This window comes from Capra hircus, chromosome 17 (genome assembly GCF_001704415.2).
Source record: "Capra hircus breed San Clemente chromosome 17, ASM170441v1, whole genome shotgun sequence".
Classification (NCBI taxonomy): Eukaryota; Metazoa; Chordata; class Mammalia; order Artiodactyla; family Bovidae; genus Capra; species Capra hircus.
The window spans coordinates 18,299,561-18,323,714 of record NC_030824.1 but is presented as its reverse complement, the minus strand read 5'-3'; the positions used below and the strand labels follow the sequence as shown (position 1 = coordinate 18,323,714).

At 38.2% G+C, this 24,154-nt stretch overlaps 1 protein-coding gene across 1 annotated transcript in view; it reads right to left on the bottom strand.

Moving 5' to 3' along the window:
- Positions 1-24,071, bottom strand: part of KNTC1 (kinetochore associated 1) — a 68,043-nt gene extending 43,972 nt beyond the window's left edge. Inside the window, exons 1-20 of the mRNA XM_005691388.3 lie at positions 23,906-24,071; positions 21,656-21,834; positions 18,110-18,230; positions 16,526-16,641; positions 15,623-15,701; positions 14,768-14,845; positions 13,236-13,270; positions 12,885-12,995; positions 11,815-11,908; positions 11,394-11,446; positions 11,067-11,182; positions 10,518-10,572; positions 9,879-9,977; positions 8,725-8,768; positions 8,554-8,619; positions 8,383-8,458; positions 3,658-3,783; positions 3,478-3,567; positions 3,026-3,079; positions 1,670-1,731 (exon numbers count right to left, since the gene is read on the bottom strand). Of these exons, the coding sequence (XP_005691445.1) occupies positions 1,670-1,731; positions 3,026-3,079; positions 3,478-3,567; positions 3,658-3,783; positions 8,383-8,458; positions 8,554-8,619; positions 8,725-8,768; positions 9,879-9,977; positions 10,518-10,572; positions 11,067-11,182; positions 11,394-11,446; positions 11,815-11,908; positions 12,885-12,995; positions 13,236-13,270; positions 14,768-14,845; positions 15,623-15,701; positions 16,526-16,641; positions 18,110-18,230; positions 21,656-21,784 (1,604 nt within the window). The 5' untranslated portion in view covers positions 21,785-21,834; positions 23,906-24,071. The remainder of the gene's footprint in view (positions 1-1,669; positions 1,732-3,025; positions 3,080-3,477; positions 3,568-3,657; positions 3,784-8,382; positions 8,459-8,553; positions 8,620-8,724; positions 8,769-9,878; positions 9,978-10,517; positions 10,573-11,066; positions 11,183-11,393; positions 11,447-11,814; positions 11,909-12,884; positions 12,996-13,235; positions 13,271-14,767; positions 14,846-15,622; positions 15,702-16,525; positions 16,642-18,109; positions 18,231-21,655; positions 21,835-23,905) is intronic.

Sequence of the window (24,154 nt, the reverse complement as noted above, 5' to 3'; positions counted from 1 at the left end):
TTGATATCGTAGATAGTGGTTCTCCCCACGCTGATCTTAGGTTCAGCACATTCCCATTTAAAAAAAATAATAAAAAATCCAACAAAAATAAGATTTTTAAAAAACTGAATAAGCTGATTCTGACTCTTTCAAAATAGGACACTTTAAAGCTACATTAATTAAAACTATTGAATACTGGTGAATGAATAGAGATGACATCAAGTGAACACAATTTTATTTCAGAAACTTAAATACACATGAGAATTTTAATATGTAATTAAGGTAACATTTTCAGTCAGCACTGAAAAGGTAGAATGTTTAATGACAGTATTGGGATAACTGAAGAACCACAAGGAAAAAAATAAAGCTTCCTTCGTTGTCAGTTTATCATGATAAATAAACTTATGTTTGAAGTAGCTATACTGCATATTTATAAATGCTTTCTTGGCGCACCTTAGTATATCTAATAGAATTAATTTCCAGAAGTGAATTGCTATGGCCAAAGGTATGTGCCTTTAAATCTGCCTTCCAAACGTTTCAAACCCAATGGATGCTGTCAGTTCAGTAGCTCAGTCATGTCTAACTCTGTGACCTCATGGACTGTAGCATGCCAAGCTTCCCTGTCCATCACCAACTCCCAGAGCTTGCTCAAACTCATGTCCATCAAGTCGGTGACGCCATCCAACTGTCTCATCTTCTGTCATCTCCTTCTCCTCCTGCCTTCAGTCTTTCCCAGCATCAGGGTCTTTTCCAATAAGTCAGTTCTTCCTATCAGGTGGCCAAAGTACTGGAGTTTCAGCTTTAGCATCAGTCTTTCCAGTGAATACTCAGGACTGATTTCCTTTAGGATTGACTGGTTTGATCTTCCTGCAGGCCAAGGGACTCTCAAGCGTCTTCTCCAACACCACAGTTCAAAAGCATCAATTCTTCGGCGCTCAGCTTTCTTTATAGTCCAACTCTCACATCCATACACGACTACTGGAAAAACCTTAGCTTTGATTGGACGGACCTTTGTCAGAAAAGTAATGTCTCTGCTTTTTAATATGTTGTCTAGGTTGGTCATAGCTTTTCTTTCAAGGAGCAAGCGTCTTTTAATTTCATGGCTACAGTGATTTTGGAGCCCCAAAAAAATAGTCTCTCACTGTTACCATTGTTTCCCCATCTATTTGCCATGAAGTGATGGGACTGGATGCCATGATCTTAGTTTTCTGAATGTTGAGTTTTAGGCCAATTTTTTCACTCTCCTTTCACTTTCATCAAGAGGCTCTTTAGTTCTTCTTCACTTTCTGCCATAAGAGTGGTGTCATCTGCATATCTGAGGTTATTGATGTTTCTCCCAGCAATCCTGATTCTACCTTGTGCTTCATTCAGCCCAGCATTTCACATGATGTACTCTGCACATAAGTTAAATAAGTAGGGTAACAATATACTGCCTTGAGGACTCCTTTTCCAATTTGAAACCAGTTTGTTGTTCCATGTCTGGTTCTAACTATTGCTTCTTGACCTGCATACAGATTTCTCAGGAGGCAGGTAAAAGGTGGTCTGCCTTACCTGGATGAGGTAGGAAGTGCCTAAAGTTTAGCAGGGAAGATAACGTTTTCCATCATTCACTCCCTAGAAACACAAATTCATTCAAAGCATTGCTGTATCTTTTATGACAGTCCAAACTTAAAAATGGGAATGTACACACCTGAATTTGTCTGGTCCAAATGCTCCATAAAAAGTAGTCAATTTTGCATGAGCCCTTAGTACCTAAAAAGAAATCCGACAGTCTGAATATTGTGTGCAGTAACATTAAAATAAAATACACCCAAAATTAGGCATTCTGTTTTAGAAGTCTTGCACATATTTTCCTTTTATCCTGCATTACAAGTCAATACCCATAAATATGACTGCCTTTATTTAGCACAAAACATAAAACTTGGACTGATGGAAACATTTCCAATCACAGTCATTGCAATAAAACTGCAAAGAGGAGGAACCGTGCCTTTAAATCTGCCTTCCAAATGTTTCAATCCCAATGGATGATGTAGGAAGTGCCTAAAGCTTAGCAGGGAAAGTGTCTTTCAAAATCAATTAGTTTTCCCACTGATTTATAAATATGACCTTCTGGTAAAACCTAGCTGGATTGTACTAAACATTTACTTTGAGATAAGAGTTAAAAATTATATAGATGGTCCCTGACATGCAATGGTTCAACTTAAGATTTTTTGACTTTATGACGGTGGAAAATCAATATGCATTCAATAGAAACCACACTTCAAATTTTGATCTCTTCCTGCGTTAATGACAATATACAAGACAATACTTTCTTGTGATGCTGGGAAGAATTAAGAAGGTGTAGCTCCCCTTCAGCCACATAATCCCAAACAACTGATACCCTTTCAACCATTTTGTGTTTTCACTTTCAGTACAGTATTCAATAAATTACACGAGCTATTTGACACTTTATTACAAGGTAGGCCTTGAGTCAGATGATTTTGCCCAACTTTAGCTAATGTAAGTCTCTGAGCACATTTAACGTAGGCGAGGCCAAACTATGATGTTCAGTTGGTTGGATGCATTATATGTACTTTTTTAAATCTGCATGCAGGATCTTAGTTCCCTGAGCAGGGATGGAAGCTGTGCCCCCTGCATTGGGAACATGGAGTCTTAACCACTGGACTGCCAGGAAAGTTTCTTAAATGTATTTTTGACTTATGATATTTTCAGCTTAATGATGGGTTGGTCAGGACATAACTCCATCATAAGTCTAGGAAGATCTGTATGTACATGTACACACACATATATTTTTTGACACCATCATAACTATCATCATAATTTATAATTATTTGAGGTAGCAATCACTATGTAAAAGTACTTAAGAGGAAATATTTCATTTTATTTCAAAATAACCCTTAAGTACTATTATTATTCCCATTTTGCAATAAGGAAAAATGTATTAAAGTAACTTGCTCTTGAAAAAGTACAGACCTATCTTGAAGTCAAAAGCATATTCTATTAGTACATTCATCCCCAAATTAACCTATAAATCTAATGCAATTACCTCTTTTAAGCCATCAGAATAGACAAGAACAGTTTTATCTTCTTTCTTCAAAAGCTAAGATGAATAAGAAACATAGTTAGAATTTTGGCTATATCAGGTTCTCCATTCTGTGAATTAAAGTAAAAAATCATTTTTAAAAATTAAATTGCACTGAACTCTGAGATGAATAAAGAAATTATATATCTTAAAAATAATGCATTTCATGAAAACAGCTCACATTTTTCCCATCTATTACACCTTGATTTTAAGGAATATAACTAGCAATAGTATTCATTCAAAGATCAGTGAGAACAATCTATAGCAAAAAATGGCATCATTTGGAACAGTAAAAAATATATATGTATTAAAAATGCACTTTAAAAAGATCACTGACAGAAAAACAATTCAGCTTTCTGGAAGTTATTTCTTTTGCATATGACAAATTAACATGAACAAACATGAGAAAAACTTACCCTGGTTTTGGCATAATTTAGCATTTCCTGGGTGGTTTCATAGGTTATCCACTGAGCCTCCAAGCAGTAATTCATCACAAACTCATCATCCTGTTGCATAAATGCCAGGCATAGTAAGGCAACACAATGCAGATCAGTCCATCAATCTGAATATTCTAGTATTCAACAGCGAAAACATACCTGGATTTTATGTAGATTTTCCTTAGCTTCATTTACAAGTTTTTGCCATTCAGTCTGCTCACTGGTGTCCACAGAACTCAAAGCTAGTTTCTCCAATATATCATTTGATTTTACTTTGTAAACAAGCTGTAATATAAACATGCCACATCAAGAAACCTGAAGCAAAATAACACTTGTTGATGAAACCTTATGCTGTATGCTAAAAAAAGAAAAAAGTGAATATTCATGAAGTTCAAGAATAAGCACTGGGACTTTCCTGGTGGTCCAGTGGGTAAGACTCCGTGCTCCTAATGCAAGGGCCTGGGTTCAATCCCTGGTCAGGGAACTAGATTTCACACACTGCAACTAAAGATCCCGAATGCCAAAACTAAGACCTGGTGTAGCCAAATAAATAAATAAGACTATTTTTTTAAAAAGCATTAAAAAAGGTAACACTTAGATAATTGAAAGGTAATCCAGATTGCAAAGTTATGTAAATCATTTCTACTGAGTCCTCACTAGACGTGACCAGTAGTGTACTAAGAGCTTTATGTGAATTATCTCAGTTAATTCTCATAAAAACGTAAGTAAGCATTTGAACCTCATCATAATCCTACGGGTTAATACTAAGATCCCTATTGTATGGCTGAGAAAACTTAAACTTGGGACTTCCCAAGTGCTCTGGTGGTTAAGAATTTACCTTCCAATGCAGGGGACTCAAGTTCAGTGCCTGGTCAGGGAACTAAGATCCCTATGCCATGAGGCAACTAAGCCTGCACGGCACAACTAGAGAAGCCCGTGAGCCACAGCTACTGAGCCTGCACACTCTAGAGCCTTGTGCTCTACAAGAAGCCCCCATGTGCTGCAACTAGAGAAAGCCAGCATGCTGCAATGAAGACCCAGCACACCCAAAAATAAATAAGTAAAAAAATAAAAATTCCCAAACCCCCTCCAAAAACCCTGAAACTCAAGAGAGGATCTGAAATTATGCTGTTCAAAAGTTAATGGAGGGACTTCCCTGGTGATCTAGTGGCTAAAATTCGATGCGGACAATGAAAAGGGCCGAGGTTTGATTCTGGTCAGAGATCTAGATCCCACACGCTACAACTAAGACTTCGCACACCGCAACCAAAGATCCCACATACTGCAACTAAAGACTGAAGACCCCGTGTGCTGCAACTATGATCCAGCGCAGCCAAATTAATTTTAAAAAATTTTTTAATAAATGGAGCTGGTTTTTAGAAGATGACCACACAATTATGTTTCATGTCTAGTTTTCCATCAAAGGTTCTTCAGCAGCTAGAAACAACTTGAATATAGACAAAGCCAAAATTTCAGGTTTCTTTTTTCTGTTAATTTTATTTGATTATCTTTTGGGCATGTGGCATCTGTTTCCCGACCAGGGATCAAACAAGAGACTCCTCCTTTGAAAGCATGGAGTCTTAATCACTGGACTGCCAGGGAAGTACTTCAGGTTCCTTTCTTATAAACAAAATACCAATTTTAACATGGGCTTTCTGGTTCCAAAAACTAAAAATGATATGTACACATGATGTACATATGAACACATGTACACCATTTTTTTATTAAAAGAAAAATAAAATTTTAAAAAAAATATGAAAGAGTAGTTTCTCTAGTTCTGTGACTCCAGCACCTGAAAACACCTTTCACTGGTTTTGATTTTTTGCTCTATTTACCTTTTTAAAAATTAGAAACTCTCAGATGTTTACAAAGATAAAAATACAACAAATACCTGTATATTTATCACTCAAATTAAAAAAAAAAAATAGGGTTAATAGCCGCCTGTTGCTCTGGCTAAGCCATGAGAAAATAGCCATGGGAAAAGAATAAAAGCAAAATATAGCAATACAGCATAACCCAAATAAAAGTACATCGGGTTGATCAGCTGGGGTTGTCACACTCTGCTAAGCTAAGGAAAAACATTCTGTGGACCTTGGAGTGCCGGGTCATCGCAAGTTCAGAACACTGCTTGTGCACACACTAAGATGTTTTTCCAAGGCATATGCGGGTCTATGACCTCCAGCTAGGTGATAGCCCTTATACAAGAAAATAACAAAGACAGTTTAAAGTAATCAATAAAGTGGGTGACGTGACCGGGGACACAGGAGGCGGACTTCATCGTAGCACAAGATACCTTCTGCTTGCCAAGACACTAAATAAAAGTGATGTGGCTCCAAGGAACAGGGCTCTTGACCCAAGAGGTCTTGAGTCCCCCGGTCCCATCTTTAAGACTTAATTCTGTTTCTAGTTTCCTTTTCCCAAACTGTGCGTTGACCACTTTCAATTCCCTACCTGCTGTGCTGGCCACAGCAATTACTAACATAGTTTAAGATCTCATTCTCTTCTTCCAAATATGTCATCCTCCTTCCCTGAACTACAAGTATCTGTTATCTTAATTTTGGTGCTTGTTATCCCATTAACTTACTTACTTCTTTATGCATATACACTTTTAAACAATAAATGGAATTCTTTTGTGTGTTTTAAAATGCTATATTTTAAAACTTTTTATTTAATTATTGGAGTATAGTTGATTAACAAATGTGAAGATTTCAGGTGTACAGAAAAATGATTCAGTTATACATATGCACTGCATCTACTCTTTTTCAAGTTCTTTTCCCATTTAGGTTGTTATATAATATAAAATGCTACATTTCTCCATTCCTTTTTCAAAAAATTTGATTACTCCAGGTATTTGTGGCACATAGGATCTTTAGCTACAGCATGCAAACTCTCAGTTGCAGCATGTGGGGATCTAGTTCCCTAACCACAATCAAACCTGGGCCCCCTGCATTGGGATTACTAGAGTCTTAGCCACTGGATCAGTGGGGAAGTCCCCAAAATGATACATTTTTTAAACAACAAACAGGTGGATACTCACCACCCACAAAGGAAATATTAGTTCTTCACTACCACTAGGCTTCCTCCTTCATTACTTACCACGAGTTTTCAGGGGATATCAATGAATTCCTCATCACCAAATTCAACAACTTTCAGTTTTTATGCTTGATTTTATCGGTAGTATTTGCAACTGCCGATCACTCTCCACTCAACTTTTTGTCTTTTGGCCACGTCTCCTGGCTTATGGGACCGTAGTTCCAAGGATTGAACCTAGGCCCTCAGCAGTGAACGCAAGAAGCCCTAACCACTGGACCGCCAGGGATTCTCCTCCCTAAACTTCAAAGTTTCTTCTTCCTTGGCTTCTTCAATTGCACATTTGTGTGGGTTTCTTCCCAAATGTGTTCATCGCCCTTCTTCCTCTATGTTCCATGTGGTGGTGCCCTGTATCTCATACTCAGATCTCTTCTGACTCTCCACATTCTCCTTGAGAGGTCAGAGCCATTCCCCTGTGTTATCCACCTCTAGATTCAGCTCAGATCACTCTCCAGGTTCCTATCAGAGAGCCTCATTTTATAAGATCCCTTACATGCAATGTTTTTTTTAACATATAATTTTATTTATTTTATTTTTTGGCTGTGCTAGGTCTTGGCTGCTGTGAGGGCTTTTCTCTAGTTGCGGTGAGAGGGGCTACCCTCTGCATGGCCCTTTCACTGTAGTGGCTTCTCTTGTTGGGGAGTATGGACCTTAAGGCACACAAGGCTTCAGTAGTTGCGGCTCCCCGCTTCCAGAGCACAGGCTCCACAGTTGCGGCACACGGGCTTAGGTGCTCGCTGGCATGTGGGACCTTCCCGGACCAGGGATTGAACCCATATCTCCTGTATTGGCAGTCAGATTCTTTACCGCTGAGCCACTAGGGAAGACACACATGCAATGTTCATAGGCAGAACCCTTTATATGTTAACTCTAACTCTTCCACAACACTCTTTATCTTAGGTCATATCATCACATTCCAACTAGCGTGCTGAGCAGAGTCCTGCAAGTCCCTTCTCAACATTATCACCCCGTTTGATCACTGAGCCCCACGGCTTCTACCTTCTACACACCTCTCTTGGCCTTCCGTCCTGTATGTCTCTACCTCATTGCACTGGCTCAGTCTTCCAACTGAGATATGGGTTCAATCCCATTATCAATTTCCCCTCTTTATACACCGAAATTCTTAGTAGCTCCCTATCACCTGCAGAACAAAACCTAAATCCTCTGCAGTACACACAAAGCCTTCCAGACTCTGACCTTCTCCATCATCTTTTTTTTTCTATGCACATTGAACCTATATGCTAGTCCTGACTAATTACTAGGAGTTTCTGGAAACTATAAGACTCTCTCACTTTCTTTCTTTTTAATATGTGTGAATTTCTTTTTAATAAGGGATGAATTTTTCCTTTTTAAGTTTTCGCTGGATTTGTTACAATGTTGTTTCTGCTCCATGCTTTGGTGTTCCAGCCTCCAGGCATGAGGGATCCTAGCTCCCTGACCAGGAATCAAACCTGCAACCCCATCCGTTTTGGTTGGCGAAGCCTCAACCACTGGTTTGCCAGGGAAGTCCCATCCCTCACTTTCTTCATGTGTCCTAATACTTAGAATTCCCTTCCTCTCCCAGGACTATCAGGAATATCTTCAAGATATGACATAAAATTACCTCCTCCAGGAAGTCTTCCCACCCTACTTAAAAGTTCAATTTCTCCTTTGAATCCCTTCCTCTATTTTGGTCATATCTTAATTACAGGTCTGATCACACTAAATTTTAATCATGTTTTACCTGTTTGTCTCCTTAGCCTCTAGTACATGAAGAAATGCTTTCAATGCATGAATGAATACATGAATAATTACCTCAACATCTAGTCCAAACTGAATGGCAAAGCTCTCAGCTTCAGCAAATCTGTGTTTGTGAAGTAACCGACTCAATCTGAAAAATTGAAAAGAAATTTCAGTAAAATTTTTATTAATCAGGGAATTCAAGTCTTTCATTAAGGTAAGGCTTAGAAGAAAAGGAGAAGTTACCTATTTTCCGGTAAAGCTTCTGTAAGACATCTGAGTGCTAAAATGGAGACCGAGTCTTCAGACAGACTGAAAAAAACATGTTAATATTGACAATTGTCATTTAATATTAGTAAATAAAATTTAACTGTGGTGTTATTTAATGATGTATCTGATAAACAAAATATGACCTACCTTGGATCATTTTTGCAAATTCCTTCCAGAAGGTATATGGTATCCTACAAGAGCAAAAACATGTTTAAAATTGAGAAATGGAATCAATTCACTTTATAGTTACTACAGTAACAACTGGTTTAGGCAGAAATTATCCATCAATGGATTCTAAAATTACCGGGAAAAACTGTTGAGGAAAAGAATATTCCCATAGTCTCAAAATAGTACCACAAAAATTACTAACTACCAGGGGGAACGTATACCTTTACAAGGAAGAAATCTGGCAGATATGCTTTAACCAAGTGATCAAATTTAACAGCACCAATAACAAGAGGAGTAAACTTGAGTCCCTTAACGTGATCCAGTCAGGACACAATATCACCTATGCAGGATCCTGGCCAGAAAAGCTCAGCACAAATCTAATCATGACGAGGCTGACAGATCCAGATGGAGGAACATTCAACCATTCTACTAGTACTCAAGAAAATGTGTCGGAAAAACCAAGATAAGACTAGGGAAGTTTTAGAGATTAAAGTAAACCACCATGTGACCACAACAACAAAATTCAATTTGTGATGACTGAATCCTAGGTCAGGGGAAAAAAAAAAAGTTCTCAAGTAATTGGCACTATTGGTAAAATTTGAATTTGGATGGCATATTTCACAATAATATTGCATTAATGTTAAATGTTGTGAGTGTTATGACTATGTTTTAGAAGAATGGCTTGACTCTTTAGGAGATACCTGCTGAAATTAGAGATGAGAGGTTATGATGTCTGCAAGTAATTTCCAAATGGTTTGGAAAAAATACAGGGTGTGTGTATAAAAAAGAGATCAAACATAGTAAAAAAAATTTTTTTAGGATAACAGTTAAAAAATTAGTAAAAAGTGATAACCTCTACCAAATTAACAACCATTTATATTTCCTGTGAACAGACAAGAAAATTGAATATGCAACTGACTGACGTCTTAGTCAATTAATTTTCTTGTCTTTTTAAATGAAAACTGACCTCCTACAAATAAATGTATCTCAGGACCTCTGCTAACAATAAATATGGTTATAAACCTGAGATCTATCCAGGTATTCCACTAGGTTCCACTCATTTTTGACTCAGTTATTCTTAATTGTTTTTGTTGTTGTTGCTATAAAGTAGTTCAAAATACATGTCACCTTACCGTGCTAATTCCTGTTTGCACCAGAGAAGAAATACTAGATACTTCCAAAGAATACAGTATTTCCATTGCAGGTAATGAACAGACCACGAGGTTTTTCATCTAAGAAAAATAGGACAGCAATGAATGTCTTAGGTCAATATAAACCTATAAGCACAAGATAGCACTTCACAATCCAGGACATAGATGAGAACATTTGATACAAAGTTAAATGAAAAAATAAGTAAATCTGTTACTGTATTATTTAAAGGTTACATATAAAATTACATCCTATCCCATCTTCTAATCCACTACCTGGAGTCCATTTTACAATTTGAACCTAAGGCAAATGTAATCTGGAAGACAAATGTAAATGTAAGGCAAATGTAACTAAGGCAAATGTAATTCCTCAGTGTCAGAACTATGAAGTATCACTATAATAAGCATTTTCTTGTGGAAATGCTCCAATTAAAGTATGGAACAGAGATTTATACTATTTTTGTTTTAGATGAGAAAAAAGAGTTCTGCAGGGTTATTTCTGATCTGTCAAGTACCTGTGTGAACTAAGAGCTAATATATTTCAAGCACTACTTAACAACTAGTTTTGTATTAATGCTATTTCTAACACATAATACAGACAAATTGAAAAAAATTCTCCCAAACCTTCTTATTAGTAGTAGTTGTCAGAGCCACTAATTTGAGATTTGTAATCCCTTGCCTGAAAGAGAAAAGAAGGTTTAAGTGAATCACATAAGCCAGTTGCTAGGCATAAGCTAAGTCAAAGTGATATCCTTGTACAAAAATTTATTCACACAGAAGATAATGAATTTGACTTCTCAATGTTTATGGCCTAGACTGACACTCTTTCTAACACTTTCACTCGGAGGTTTTTGCCTAACCTATTTGTTCTTAATGGCTAACAATGAAATAGTTTTTACCCTGTCAGTCTGTTCACAGTTATTTGGAATGTAACACATAATGGGGCTTCCCTGGTGGCTCAGCTGGTAAAGAATCCGCCTGCAACGCGGGAGACCTAGGTTCAATCCCTGAGTTGGGAAGAGTCCTTGGAGAAGGGAAGGCTACCCACTCCTGTATTCTGGTCTGGATAATTCCCTGGATTGTACAGACCACGGGGTAGCAAAGATCTGATCAGAACCAGGCAAGAAACCTGGTTCTAACAGAAGGGAAATCAATGTGAGTGTCATAATGTACCAGGTGACTGATGAAGGTGACTCTGCTTCTGTGGTGAGAAGAAACTCTTCTACATGAAGCACAGGCCAGTTCCATATGGGAGTTAGGGTGTAAATATCCCATAAGCTCAACACGTTCTGCAAGAGACATTTCATTGATACATCCTTTTAATGACTAAAAATTTACATTTGGGAATCTATCTTTTGATATGTAACTAAAATAAAGTACATTACACAAGACAGTAATTCACCCCAGCTAAAGTCGTTGTCTTGGTTAAGTTTAACAACATTTCCACTGTTAAATATAATACCAAGTGAAAATACTTCAGGCGAAGTATCAGAAACATACATTGGTATCAAGAACAAAAAGTAGGTTGTCTATTAGCTGGAACTTCTTTGCACCTACAAAAGAGAAAGCAAGGTGTGTAAGGACTACGTTTCTGGGTTACGTACTGCCATATTTAAGACAGTAAACTAACATACTTATGAAAAGGCAGAAGTACACGTAAACAAGAAGTTTCCATTCCCATTTATTCCCTCCCCTCTACTTTTCTGGATGACTACTAAAACAAAAAACCTCCCAGAATGAAGAGTAACAACTGCAACACTCCAAGAAGTCAAATATGCAGACAATCATAGACTAATAAGCTGGCTTGTGTGCAAGAGTTATTTGCTAAAATGGCCTGTCCACATGCTAGACTTAGCATATTGACATGAAAATAACAACTCACTTTCAATTACCAAAAGTAGTTTCATTAACTTATTTTTACCTTTGATAATCTCTGAATCAATAACACTCTTAACTGTCATCCCTTTCCTTGAAGAATCTGGCTCCCATTTTGATAATGCACAATTGCCAGTTCCCTACAGAAGTGAAAACAGTATGTCAATTACAAACTTGGTTTTAGACCCAAGCTCTCTTCCAAGCAGAAACATCAAAGTTGTACATGTGACTAATTTCAAAATATATTTATATATATTCAAGTTCAGCTAGCTGTTATCATCCTGTCCCTCTTAGTTTTCAAGAGAACAGAATGGAAACAACAGTGAACTCCTACCACACGAACATTTAATTAGGAGCAGGCACGTTCAGGCAACTTAGAGACACCAGATAAGCTTTAAGACTTTCTCAAGAATTATGAGATAAATACAGTGTTTGATGAAGTGTTGTCATTAAAATAACTACTATTTGAAAAAAATTCATAAATATTCATTTCAAAATATTTGAAGCCCAATGAAATACTGAACAGGATACACTCACTAGATGGGGAAAAATGCCTGCTTAATATATAAATTTGGCAAGCAAAAATGTTGTAAATGCTGTAATAATATAATACAATATAGAAGTTTTGCCTACTCCGTGAATATGATATTAGGTGTTTTGTTCGCTGCTGTTGCACTCATAGCTGAAGTGAAAAGTGAAAGTGTTAGTCGCTCATCTCTTTGCAACCCCATGGACTTATACAGCCCATCAGGCTCCTCTCCATGGAATTCTCCAGGCAAGAATACTAGAAGTCATCCCCTTCTTGAGCAGATCTTCTGGACCCAAGGACCGAATCCAGGTCTCCTGTATTACAGGCAGATTCTTTACCATCTGAGCCACCTGGGAAGCCCTGACTGAAAGACATGCTAAATGTCAGGTAGAGATTAGTGAAAATAAAGATGCAATAGTTTTTCCAATGTAGAAACTTAGGTAACTTAATGAGTTAATTTCATGAAATTTTCTAATTTCCCTGTCTCTGCTATACACTACAAATTCAAAATTTTGCCAAAACTATGTTTTAATGAAGAAACATTTCAGAAAAAGAAATTTGACATTTTATAAAAAAAAAAGAATTACCCCAATTATCACAGGGATTTCGCTTGCTAAATCACCAGCCACAAGATTGAGACAACCGAGAGTATGATAATTCTCAGTAGAAGTAAAGCTGGACTTGATTTGTCCTTGTAACTGCAAGATTAAAAAAAAAAAAAAAAGAATGTTATATATATGCTCCATATTCCAAACTCCTTGGAAAGATTGATAAAAATCAGTTAAGTCAACAGTTACAAATGTATCTTTTAATGGGAATGTCATTAAAATGTTTCATCATGCTAATTCCCCCAAATCAACCATCAGACAATTATGCAGAAACACTTTTTTAAACTGGCATTTAAGTTTTAAGAAGACAGTGTGGTTTTGTCTTCTTACCGTCTTAGCTGTACTGAAGTCTGCCTTTTCAATCGCTGTATGAAAAAAGAGAAAGTAGGCTAAATTTATACTATGAAATAAAATACATACCAGTCTCCCCTTTTGTGTCAGGATGAAATTATATACAATCTAGTGAGAAGAACAACTGGTCAGAAGTTAATAAAGTGCTGGTGACTTTTCAGTTTTGCCCTTGACCAAAGAAATAAACTGTGATGGCATGTTGTACTCAGGGCACCCGCCAGCGGGTCTTCCATCCTTATAGTGCGTCTCCACACGTTCGCTCACCGAGGTTCTTCCTACTCACAGTCTTCTCCCTGTCCCAACTCTCCTAGGCAAGCTCTGAAGTGCTACCTGTGGTGTCTTCTTCACTTTGCACTCCCTTCTGGAAGAGCTGTGTCACTTGTCTGGCTCCTTCCTCAAACTTTAGAGAACCGTTTATCTTAAATCTCATATCCCCAGGATCTGGCACACTCTTAGCACAGGTATGCACGCATGCACAGTCGCTTCAGTTGGGTCCAACTCTTTGTGACCTTTGTGACCTTATGGACTGTAGCCCACCAGGCTCCTGTGTTCATGGGATTCTCCAGGCAAACATACTGGAGCGGGTTTTCGTGCCCTCCTCCAGGGGATCTTCCCAACCCAGGGATCGAACTCTTATCTCCTATGTCTCCTGCTTTGGCAGGCGGGTTCCTTACCACTAGTGCCACCTGAGAAGCCTTCTTAGCACATAGTAGATTTTTAAAAAAAAACAATTGTTGAATACATGCCTGGAATCAATTCCTCAATCTCTGCCAGCTCAGAGGGATATAAGATCCACACAATTCACTAACACACTCTAGATTACTGCTCTGTATTATTAATTATTAACATAATCATGTCAGTTTACGGGTTCATTCATTCCAGCAAAAAGCATTTATTACTATGCTAGCATATCGCTCGTCTCTCCGACTAAGTAGTAAAGTCCTCGAAGGCTATAAATAAATATTTCTTCAGATTCTGTTGCAGCCCTAACTTGGAGAATAAGTATATTATAAATACTCAAAGTATACCCAGTATCAAAGAATAGAGTTACACTAAAATATTCTCAGAGACTATATTAAAATCACTTGGAAAACTCATAAGAAATATTGCTGTGGGGCTTCCCTGGTGACTCAGCGGTAAAGACTATGCTTGCCAATGCAGGAGACACAGGTTCAATTCCTGGTTTGGGAAGATCCCACATGCCGAGAAGCAACTAAGCCTGTGCACCACAACTACGGAGCCTGTGCTCTACAGCTCAGGAACTGCAACTACTGAAGCCCATGCTCCCTTAAGAGCCCATGTTCCACCGGAAGAGAAGCCACAACAATGAAAAGCCTGCACATCCATCGGGAGAGCAGAATTCCTGATCTCTGTAAATAGAGAAAGCACATGCTCACCAACGAAGACCCAGTGAAAACAAAAAATTAATAAAATTATTGATTAAAAAAGAGCCCTTTGCTCAAAAAAAAACCCACTGCAAATCAGTAATAAGAAAATAATACATTACTTACCTTGTTGAATTTTTACAAGCTGCAGGTTCGTAATACAAAAAAGTCCATTGTTTGTAAGCAGCAGCATATAATAGGTATCTATTAAAATAAAATAAAGCCAGCTTCTTTAAAAGGCACTTCAATATAAAATTTAAACCAGAGTCTGGATCTAGCTTAAAAATATGTCCATCTGCTCATTTAAAGTCTAATAACCAAATAACATAGTAGCAACACAGATAAAAGTTATTTATAAAGAGTTGGTAAATTATCTGTAAAAACAAAATTATTTCTTAGAAACTTTTATAAACCAAACTTCATTTGCCAGGAAAAAATAATCTCAGCTACATCAAAATAAAGTCCAGTTAACATTTGTTAAAAGGAAGTATAATAAATATACTAAAATCCATAAGAACATTTTAAAAGAATATTATGTATCCTTAATTATCTACAGAACTGTTACAACTATGAAAAAAGTTTAGGATATATTATTTAAGAAGAGTTAACATTTAAGCCTCTGAAAAGATCTAAAATAAACTTATTTTTTAAAACAATATTAATTGCACCCCAAAAGTTTAACTTTGTGTAAGTGTTAGTCACTCAGTCATGTCCCACTCTTTGTGACCCCATGGACTATAGCCCGCCAGGCTCCTCTGTCCACGGGGATTCTCCAGGCAAGAATACTGGAGTGGGTTGATTTCCTCCTCCAGGGGATCTTCCCAACCCAGGGATCAAACCCAGGTTTCCTGCATTGCAGGCGGATTCTTTACCAACTGAGCCACCTAGAGCAAATTAATTTATCTAATATATTAAATACAAATCTGATTTTTTAACTGAACATTATTAAGAAGATATTAAAAAAGAAATTTAAAAACTTACCCTCACTTGAACTATCTTTCTCAATAACAAGATTCCGGTAAGTACATTGATTTTCATTGTTAGCTTCCTGAACAAATGCCTAATTACAAATTAATATCAAATAATAAGATTAAACCCAGAAAAATACAATCAAAGATATTTTCTTTAAACTCGAGGGTTATCAATTATCATTAGCAATAATTCTACCTATATCCCAAACATTTTAGTCTTGAAATGGAAAACTATTATGGACAAGTATACAGTCTTCAAACTGCAATTTTTCAGTTTTGCACTTATGTCATGTTTTGTGGATTAAAAAATGTTGCCTGCCATATCAGCAAAGGATGCTGCGGCCACATCCAGCCAGGAGGGAACTCAGGATGAAGATGAACAGGCTGCCCACTGGCCAGCCCTCAGCCACGGTCGAGGGGACTCTGGATGGGGAAGCACCTGATACTGGCCCTGGGTGGTAAAGGTGCATAAATCAAGGAATGATTTCAGTGAGCCCACTCTTGCATCTTCCCATACACAGAAAACACTAAATTCATTAACCTGAGATACCTGATTTTCTTTAGTTAACAGTGCTCTTTTGATGTTCCGACTATATGGTCTGTCTTGCAAAACTCCTATATATCCTAGCTCCTCCCTTACTTTTTCAGAGCAGTCCCTCAGAGCTACCTTGAAAGACTGCCCCCTGGGCTTGAAGTTCTCAGAAAGTCCACCCAATAAAACATAATTCTCAACTTTTAGGTTGTGCATTTTTTTCAGTTTCTAAGCTATGATTCTTAAATTCAACATTAAGAAGCATTATTCTCTTAATTTAAAACACAAATCAAGCAATGCTTTGCTAGAGTTTTTAGCTAAGAGATAGTTTAGAATTTAGATAATGGATATGAAAAACCTAACAAGGTAACAAGGTCTTACATTGGTGAGTAATGTCAGCTTTGATGTTACATGAATAAGATGTAGGTTGCCACTTCTCTCCCCAACCAAAAGAAACTTTCCTTCTTGACACAGGCCAACTACGTCCACTTCAGTATCTGAAAATTTCAAATCAAAGTTATGCCAAGTTTCCTCCAAAAATGTTTATTTTCAATACAAAAATTGCAAATTTTGTTATTAAAAGTCAACTATTTAAGAAGCGTCTTTTAAATATTTCAGGAAAGCAGTGATTAATGTCAAAAGGAATGCTACTGACTCTAAGTCAATAAATATTTGCTGAGCACTGATAGGCTAAGCATTGTTCAAGGCCTTCTGTATACATCTGAGAATATTACCAAGAGTCCCATCTTCATGGAACTCAAATGCTAAGGCAGAAATAGAAGATAAACAGTCAGCATAACAATCTAATTATATGACACAAACAAAGTGATACAGAGGAGGGAAACAGAGCTCGGAAGAGCCACGTGATATTAATTGGAGTGCTCAGGACAGCTCCCTTTGTCAGATCTGAACAAAAATTTGAAGGAGGTGACAAAGTTATTGTCTGCACAACAGCAAGAAGGCCAGGGGGACGTGAAGACTGCAAGGGGAAGACTAAGACAAAAGGCAGTAGAATGTAAATTGTTTATAACTAAAATTATTCACTAGCAATATCTGTACACAGAGTACTATCTGTAGACAGAGTCTCACTTTCCATCGGTGAAACTGAATCTTGTGGCCCCATCAGGGTAGATATGCTAAGATTACACAAAATATGGGTTTTCCTCCTACATGTTGAGATCAAGATTTCGTTTTCACGTGCATACCTTCTAATTCCTTTTCAGCTAAGTTTGTTTTAAAATAAGTCATTACTTTTCAGCTGTTCTCACACAAACACTTCAATTTCTCTCAAAATTTCAGAAAAAGTTTCACAATATTTTCACCTATTTTCCAACAAAATCTCTGACTTGTCCCTTAGTTTACTCTTAAGTCCATATTTGCATATACATACTTAAAGCTCTTTAATCCAATAGGAATTCATTCATAAGCACTTTTTAAACATTTATAGTGCTAGAAGTATTCAAATATCTCTTGATGGTATTGAAATTATACACAAGATCCAGGAACTTGAACATGCATGTGTCCTAAGTCACTTCAGTCGTGTCTGACTCTGCGACCTCATGGACTGTGGCGCACCAGGCTCCTCTGTCCATGGGATTCTCCAGGCAATACTGGAATGGGTTACCATGCCCTTCTCCAGGGGATCTTCCTGACCCAGGGATCAAACCTGTGTCTCCTGCATTACAGGCGGATTCTTTACCGCTGAGCCACTAAGGAAGCCCAGTTTTCTACTAATACAAAAACCAAGCAAATCAACTGTTGCTCTCCTAGTATGCTTTTCCCTAGATTTATTGACAGAAAGGATCATCTCAGTGTCCTTTCCATCTTGTACTCAAGATTCATTTCTTAAAATCAGTTTAATTTCAAGTCTTATAAATAATGGAGTAAAGAAAAGGCAATGCTGTAGAAATTAGTAGCAAGATATAGTTGACTTCTAATTTGTTTACTGCATTACGTTAGACTTACCAAATGTAAGATGTAACTGAAGAGATCTACAAATACTGTCCAACAGTATCACCGACTGGTCTGCTATAATAATAAACCCATCACTTAAGCTGCATGCTTGTATTTTTGGATTTAATGAGGCCTGGAGGAGGGAAAAGTAGGACTAAAATAAAGCATTTTTATACATGTTTAACAATAGTTATTAATAATGTCATCATAATCCTAAGCACCCAAGTTTAAAACTTCACTTGATAGGCCTCTTTCCTTGAGCCCATATAACTTAGTAGTCAAGCATTTCTTTTTTTTTTTTAATGTTTATTTATTTGGCTGCATCGTGTCTTAGTTGTGGGACACAGGATCCTGGATCTTTTTGTGGCATGCAGGGTCTTTAGTTGTGGCATGCGAACTCTGAGTTGCAGCATATAGGATTTAGTTCCCTGACCAGGGATTGAACCCTGCATTGGGAACGTGGAGTCTTAGCCACTGGACCATCAGGGAAGTCCCAAGCTTTTCTTTCTATGATACATCTTGAATCCCATCAGAACCCAAAACAGGGATATAGTCCAGGGTTGCTTCTGCTGTTGTTGCTCAGTCTCAAAGTCATGTCCAAGTCTTTGCAACCCTGTGGGCTGCAGCACGCCAGGCTCCTCTGTTTGCCGTAGCACAGGGCAAAGGATTCCCAAGTACAAGCCTTTGTTTCCTAAGGGTCGACCTTATGCTTGGAGAAACCAGCAGGTGTTAACACAAGTGAATGAACCAATACTGGCATAAAGTCTCAGTGTCCGGGCTACAACAGGGAGGGGGGCTGTGGTGTACTGTGAAATGAAGGACACAAGGCCCTACAGAAACTAGAGTCAGCAAAATGAAAGCCCCATGGAAAGGTGACCCTGGCATGGCCACAGCTTCCAATTTACCAAGACAATCTGCATCTTTATGTGAAATATTCTACATTTTAAATATTGGCAGCTCAGTCACCATTTTAAAAAACACTGCAAGCCAAATATGAGTTTCCAGTTTGCAGCTTCTGATGATTAAAGGTTCCCACACGTATGTACCTCAAAGCAGTTGGACAGCTCAGTGGTTGAGAATGCTGTCACTCACTAGCTGAGTCATCTCAAGCAAATGCCTCAACTAACTCTCTAGTAAACCAGAAACAACAATAATGCCTACAACACTGGCTGGTTTGGAGAGTCATGAATTAATTCATATAAAGGGCTTAGATCCTGATGCTGGGAAAGATCAAGGAGAGGAGAAGCGGGTGACAGAGGATGAAATGGTTGGATGACATCATTGACTCAATGGATACGAGTTTGAGCAAACTCAGGGAGATAGTGAAGGACAGGGAAGCCTGGTGTGCTGCAGTCCATGGGGTTGCAAAGTGTCGGAGATGACTGAGCCACTGAACAAGAGCACAGGGCTTAGAAGGGAACCTAGTCTATAGCATATGCTTGATAAATTGGCTCATATTACATCTGTTTCAGTAGCCACCTTCTGCAGGTGTAATTCTTGAAAACTACATTCTGATTCTTCTTACACTCTTAACCTCTTCAAACAGCAAAAAGTTACACCAAAGAAGAAACTGTGCTACACCTCCCAGGGTTCTAACCCAGGCTGTTTTCTCTGCCTGGATTGCTCTTAACCTTGAGACTTTTTTTTGGCCGCACCATGCAACAGGATTTTAATTCCTCAACCAGGGATCGAACCTGTGCCTGTTGCATTGGGAGCGTAAAGTCTTAACCACTGGACCACAAGGAAAGTCCATTTTCTTTTTCTAGTTTCCTAACTGGAAACTTAAGATTATTGACTTTAGATTTTTCTTCTTTTCTAATATATGCATGCTGCTGCTGCTGCTGCTAAGTCACTTCAGTCATGTCCGACTCTGTGCGACCCCATAGACGGCAGCCCACCAGGCTCCCCCGTCCCTGGGATTCTCCAGGCAAGAACACTGGAGTGGGTTGCCATTTCCTTCTCCAATGTGTGAAAGTGAAAAGTGAAAGTGAAGTCGCTCAGTCTGTCCGACCCTCAGCGACCCCATGGACTGCAGCCTTCCAGGCTTCGTCCATGGGATTTTCCAGGCAGGAGTACTGGAGTGGGGTGTCATTGCCTTCTCCGAATATATGCATGCAGTTTCCCTCTAAGCACTGATTTTGCTGCATTCCACATATTTTGGTTAAGTTGTGCTTTCATTTCCCCTTCTTCTAAAGGCCCAAGTCAGGTGCTAGTTTATGAAATGCTCCTTAGATTGTCCCAACCCACAGTGAGCTCTCCATTCTCTGAACTCCTACTATATGTACTGTCTGTACCATTCATTTGGTATTTGGCACACACTGACACAGCTAGATATTTTTTATTGCTGTGTCCTGTCTAAGGAAAAATCCTAAAAAGAGTTACCAAATGCAAGCATGGGTTGCAAACACAGTATTTGCTACAAGTAATGCCCCAAGCTAACAAGTGATGAAATTTCAGTTCTTAACTGAATTCAAAGCTCCATACATACTATTCTTTTTCAACAGTAGCCCTCAGAGATCAAGAGGGGCCTGGGCCACTTCCATCTTTTAAGGCTGCTGGTAACAATAAAAAATAAAGAAACACCATTTTCTCATTATAGAACCTACAGTATTCTTTACACTCTTAAATACCAAGGACTAAAATTTATTTGTATTATTCATAATATTTATAAATTCCATGATTTACAAATGCCATAAAGCAGTACAGGCTGACAACAGGACACAAGTTGCGTAAAGAATGATTTTTTGAAAATCTCTATCTGCTAGCGTCTTTAACGCTCATCTGAAGCAAAAGTCAAAAGCCTACATTTTGAGACCTTTGATGAACAACGTTCCCAGAGACTCAGGCCCTCCCTTTCTAGCTCTAAAAACTACAAATCTTATCTGGTCTTTCCTTCTTTTAAAACTTTTTTCCTTAATCAGCTAATTAAAACATTACATTAACGTACTATGAGAAGTAGAGGAATCCTGGGCTATAATACTGTGACAGAAGATCATTTGTACTCTCTCTAAAAGAAACATTTGTTTGCCATGATCACCAAAATTTTATCAAAAGCAAATTACTGAGAACGAAAATCAAATAGCAATACTTTCCATAGATGCCAGAGAATAAGGTTTCAAGCCTGGTATGAGAATGGTGGAGTAGTTATTAAAAGAACAAAGTTAAAATACAGACAGAAATTCATGGAAAGGATAGGACAATCTCAACCTCAGTGGTAGGAGTATGAGAAGAGCTTGGGATCAGGGAGGGAGCCCAGGGGCTTGCTTCAATTCTAGGTAATGTTTTACTTCCTAAGCTGGTGGTAGATATTCTTTGTATCATTTTTGCATACATCTATGTTTCTAAAATGCCAAGGGGAACTATGAAAAGTTTAGGTTTGGAGTATTGACCTTAAAATGATGTATAGGGAATTCAGATGGAAATTTCCAGTAACCTGACACTAAACGTTGAATCCCTGTGAAAGGACTATACTCATTTATAAAACAACTACCATGTGGCTACCAGTCTTACTAAACACAGTAAAAATTTTGTGAATGAAAACAGTGACATAACCATTACCTTTTCAGAGGAGATCTTTGCTAGTAAATCTACTTGATATAAAGCAGTTCCGTGTTCTTTTCCTGAACCAACACTTAGGTACCCACTTCCTGTATCATCATTTGTTAGCAGCTCAATATCAGTCCACATGTTTCTGAGATTGTTTTCCTGATCAGGAATCACTGCCTTCCCTATGACAACTGTAAAATCAGACCAAATTACATTGTTGCATAGACTCCAGCTCCTTGGGAAATAAAAAGGCTTTATTAAAAACATATATATATGTATACATATATACACATACACACCAATAAACAGAGACTTCTCTGTGTTATTTCTGTCACTAGACACTTTGGATCAATAAGATAAATGGAACTAGAACTACGATTATCACTAGAGAAGAACATACTAGTTTAGGGACACGAGCAATTTCGATCTTACCAATGTGTCCTAGAGTTTCTAGTATTTTGTATACCTAGGTGAAATTATAACAAGCTTTCATTTGAAAAAAATCTTTAACCAGAACAGCAAAGAACAGTGAAGTTTTTGAATGCATATCGTCTGGTATACCTTAGGTTGGTTATAGTTCCAGACGAACTTAAAAAACCATGTCCATTCACGTTTCCAAGATTGTAACACCATAAATGAAAATGTTAAGGAGAGGTGGAAGAAAACGGATTAGGCTTCTGACTGGACCAGAGTGTGTTGGTAACCTTAGGAGTCACTTAACTATTTCATCAGCAAGGACTTAAATAACTCATTTCACTGGGTCTCCAGGGCATAGAATACGAAAATGAAAAGCAATGCTTGGATCAAGACTGGAGGGGAAAATAACCAAATAGTTACAGTTGTTTTGAAAACTGCTCAGAGATTTTAAATCTTTGACGGTAACAGTATAGGAAAGAAATGATTTTTGACTTGGGGCTCTTTTACATTAATCTGTTGTGGTCAAGCAAGTAATTTAACCTTTCTGTTCCTCAATTCTCTTCTATAAAATAGGAATACAGTTGTACATAGCCAGAAAGGTCACTGCTAGTTTCAAACGGTCACAAAACAATGCTTGGTTTCATGGCAAGCACTCACTTTTAAGTGCAGCTAATCCACTACTGTATTGGTGGAAGAAGGTAACATTTGAGCTAGTATTTAAGGTTACAGGAGCTTCTTAAATATTGGAAGAGCTCTTACTAGGAGTGTAAGCAAGGGCACAAAAACAAGGCACATTAGAATAGACAATAATTTTAGTGGCTGTGTTTGGGCGGGAATTGGGAGGAGATTAAGACAGGCTGAAGTAAACACTTCTATGAGTTTCAGAGTCCCACCATCTGTAAGAACAGAGAAATATTATCAGCCTCCCAGGTATGTCACACTCGTTTGACAAACGTTTACTGAATGTCTACTATGTGTCAGGCACTGTTTTGGGAGCTGGGAATACATCTGTGAAGAAGACAGAAAAGGTCTTTGTCATTATGAAATTCAAATCCCATAAGAAAGACAGACAAAAATAAATGGGGTATTGAGTAGGCAAGACAGTTTGAATGTATTACTCATTTAATCTGCACAACAATCCATTTTACAGCTGAGAAGCATGAATCAGGGACTAAATAAAGGGCCATGGACACCTAAAATGAGTTAACGATGTCGCTAGACAAGATTCAAATTCATGCCAGTTACTGTTATACTGCTTCCCTATTAAAAAAAAAATTAGTAAACGCACAACTACAAACAATGCTCAGGTGAATGCGGGGTGGCGTGTAAAAAAATCTGGGCGGGGAAAGAGATGACAACTGAGCTGAGATTCGAATAACAAGACAAGGCAACTATGTAAGGCTCTGGGGACACAAAGATGCAGGCCGAATATCAAAGATGCAGAGGGTGGAATGAGTTTGGAGCTGCTGAAGGGCCATATGAAGAATGGGATATTGCGGGGGGCTAAACCAACAGGTGGAACCAATGAATCCCTGATTACAAGATTGGCTTTCATCCTCAGAGTTAGGGTGGAAATACTAAGTAGGCCTGTGATGTGATTAAGTTTGAGATTATACTGGGTGCTGAGTGAACACATAAACGAATTAAACGAAATGAAAGTTTCAAATAGGCCTCCTTGCCTAAGTGCTTTAAGTTAGACACGGACGGGCCAGCAAGAAACAACTCCAACCCATCTCCCGCAGGCGTCCTAAGAGGAAAACACCCCAAACTGAGCTGAGGTTTCTATTTCGACCTAAAACCACCCCACCCCCCAGCTCCTACAGTAGCGTGGCTCCCCCTCCTCACCTGCAATTGAAGAAATTGAAGAACACTCAAAATTACCTCGCCCGCATCCACGCTCCCACAACCGCTCCTAAAGTCTTTAGGGGCTTTGCCACAAGTTTAAATTGGCGGGAGAAAACCAAGCCCAACCCCTTCTACGGCGACCAGGGGAGGCCAAGATTGCTCTAGAAGAGAAATAGGAAGTCGCCCCACCCTAAATTCCACCAGTTCTGAAATCCATGCAGAGCCTTCTGTGGTACGTCCTTGGCCCCG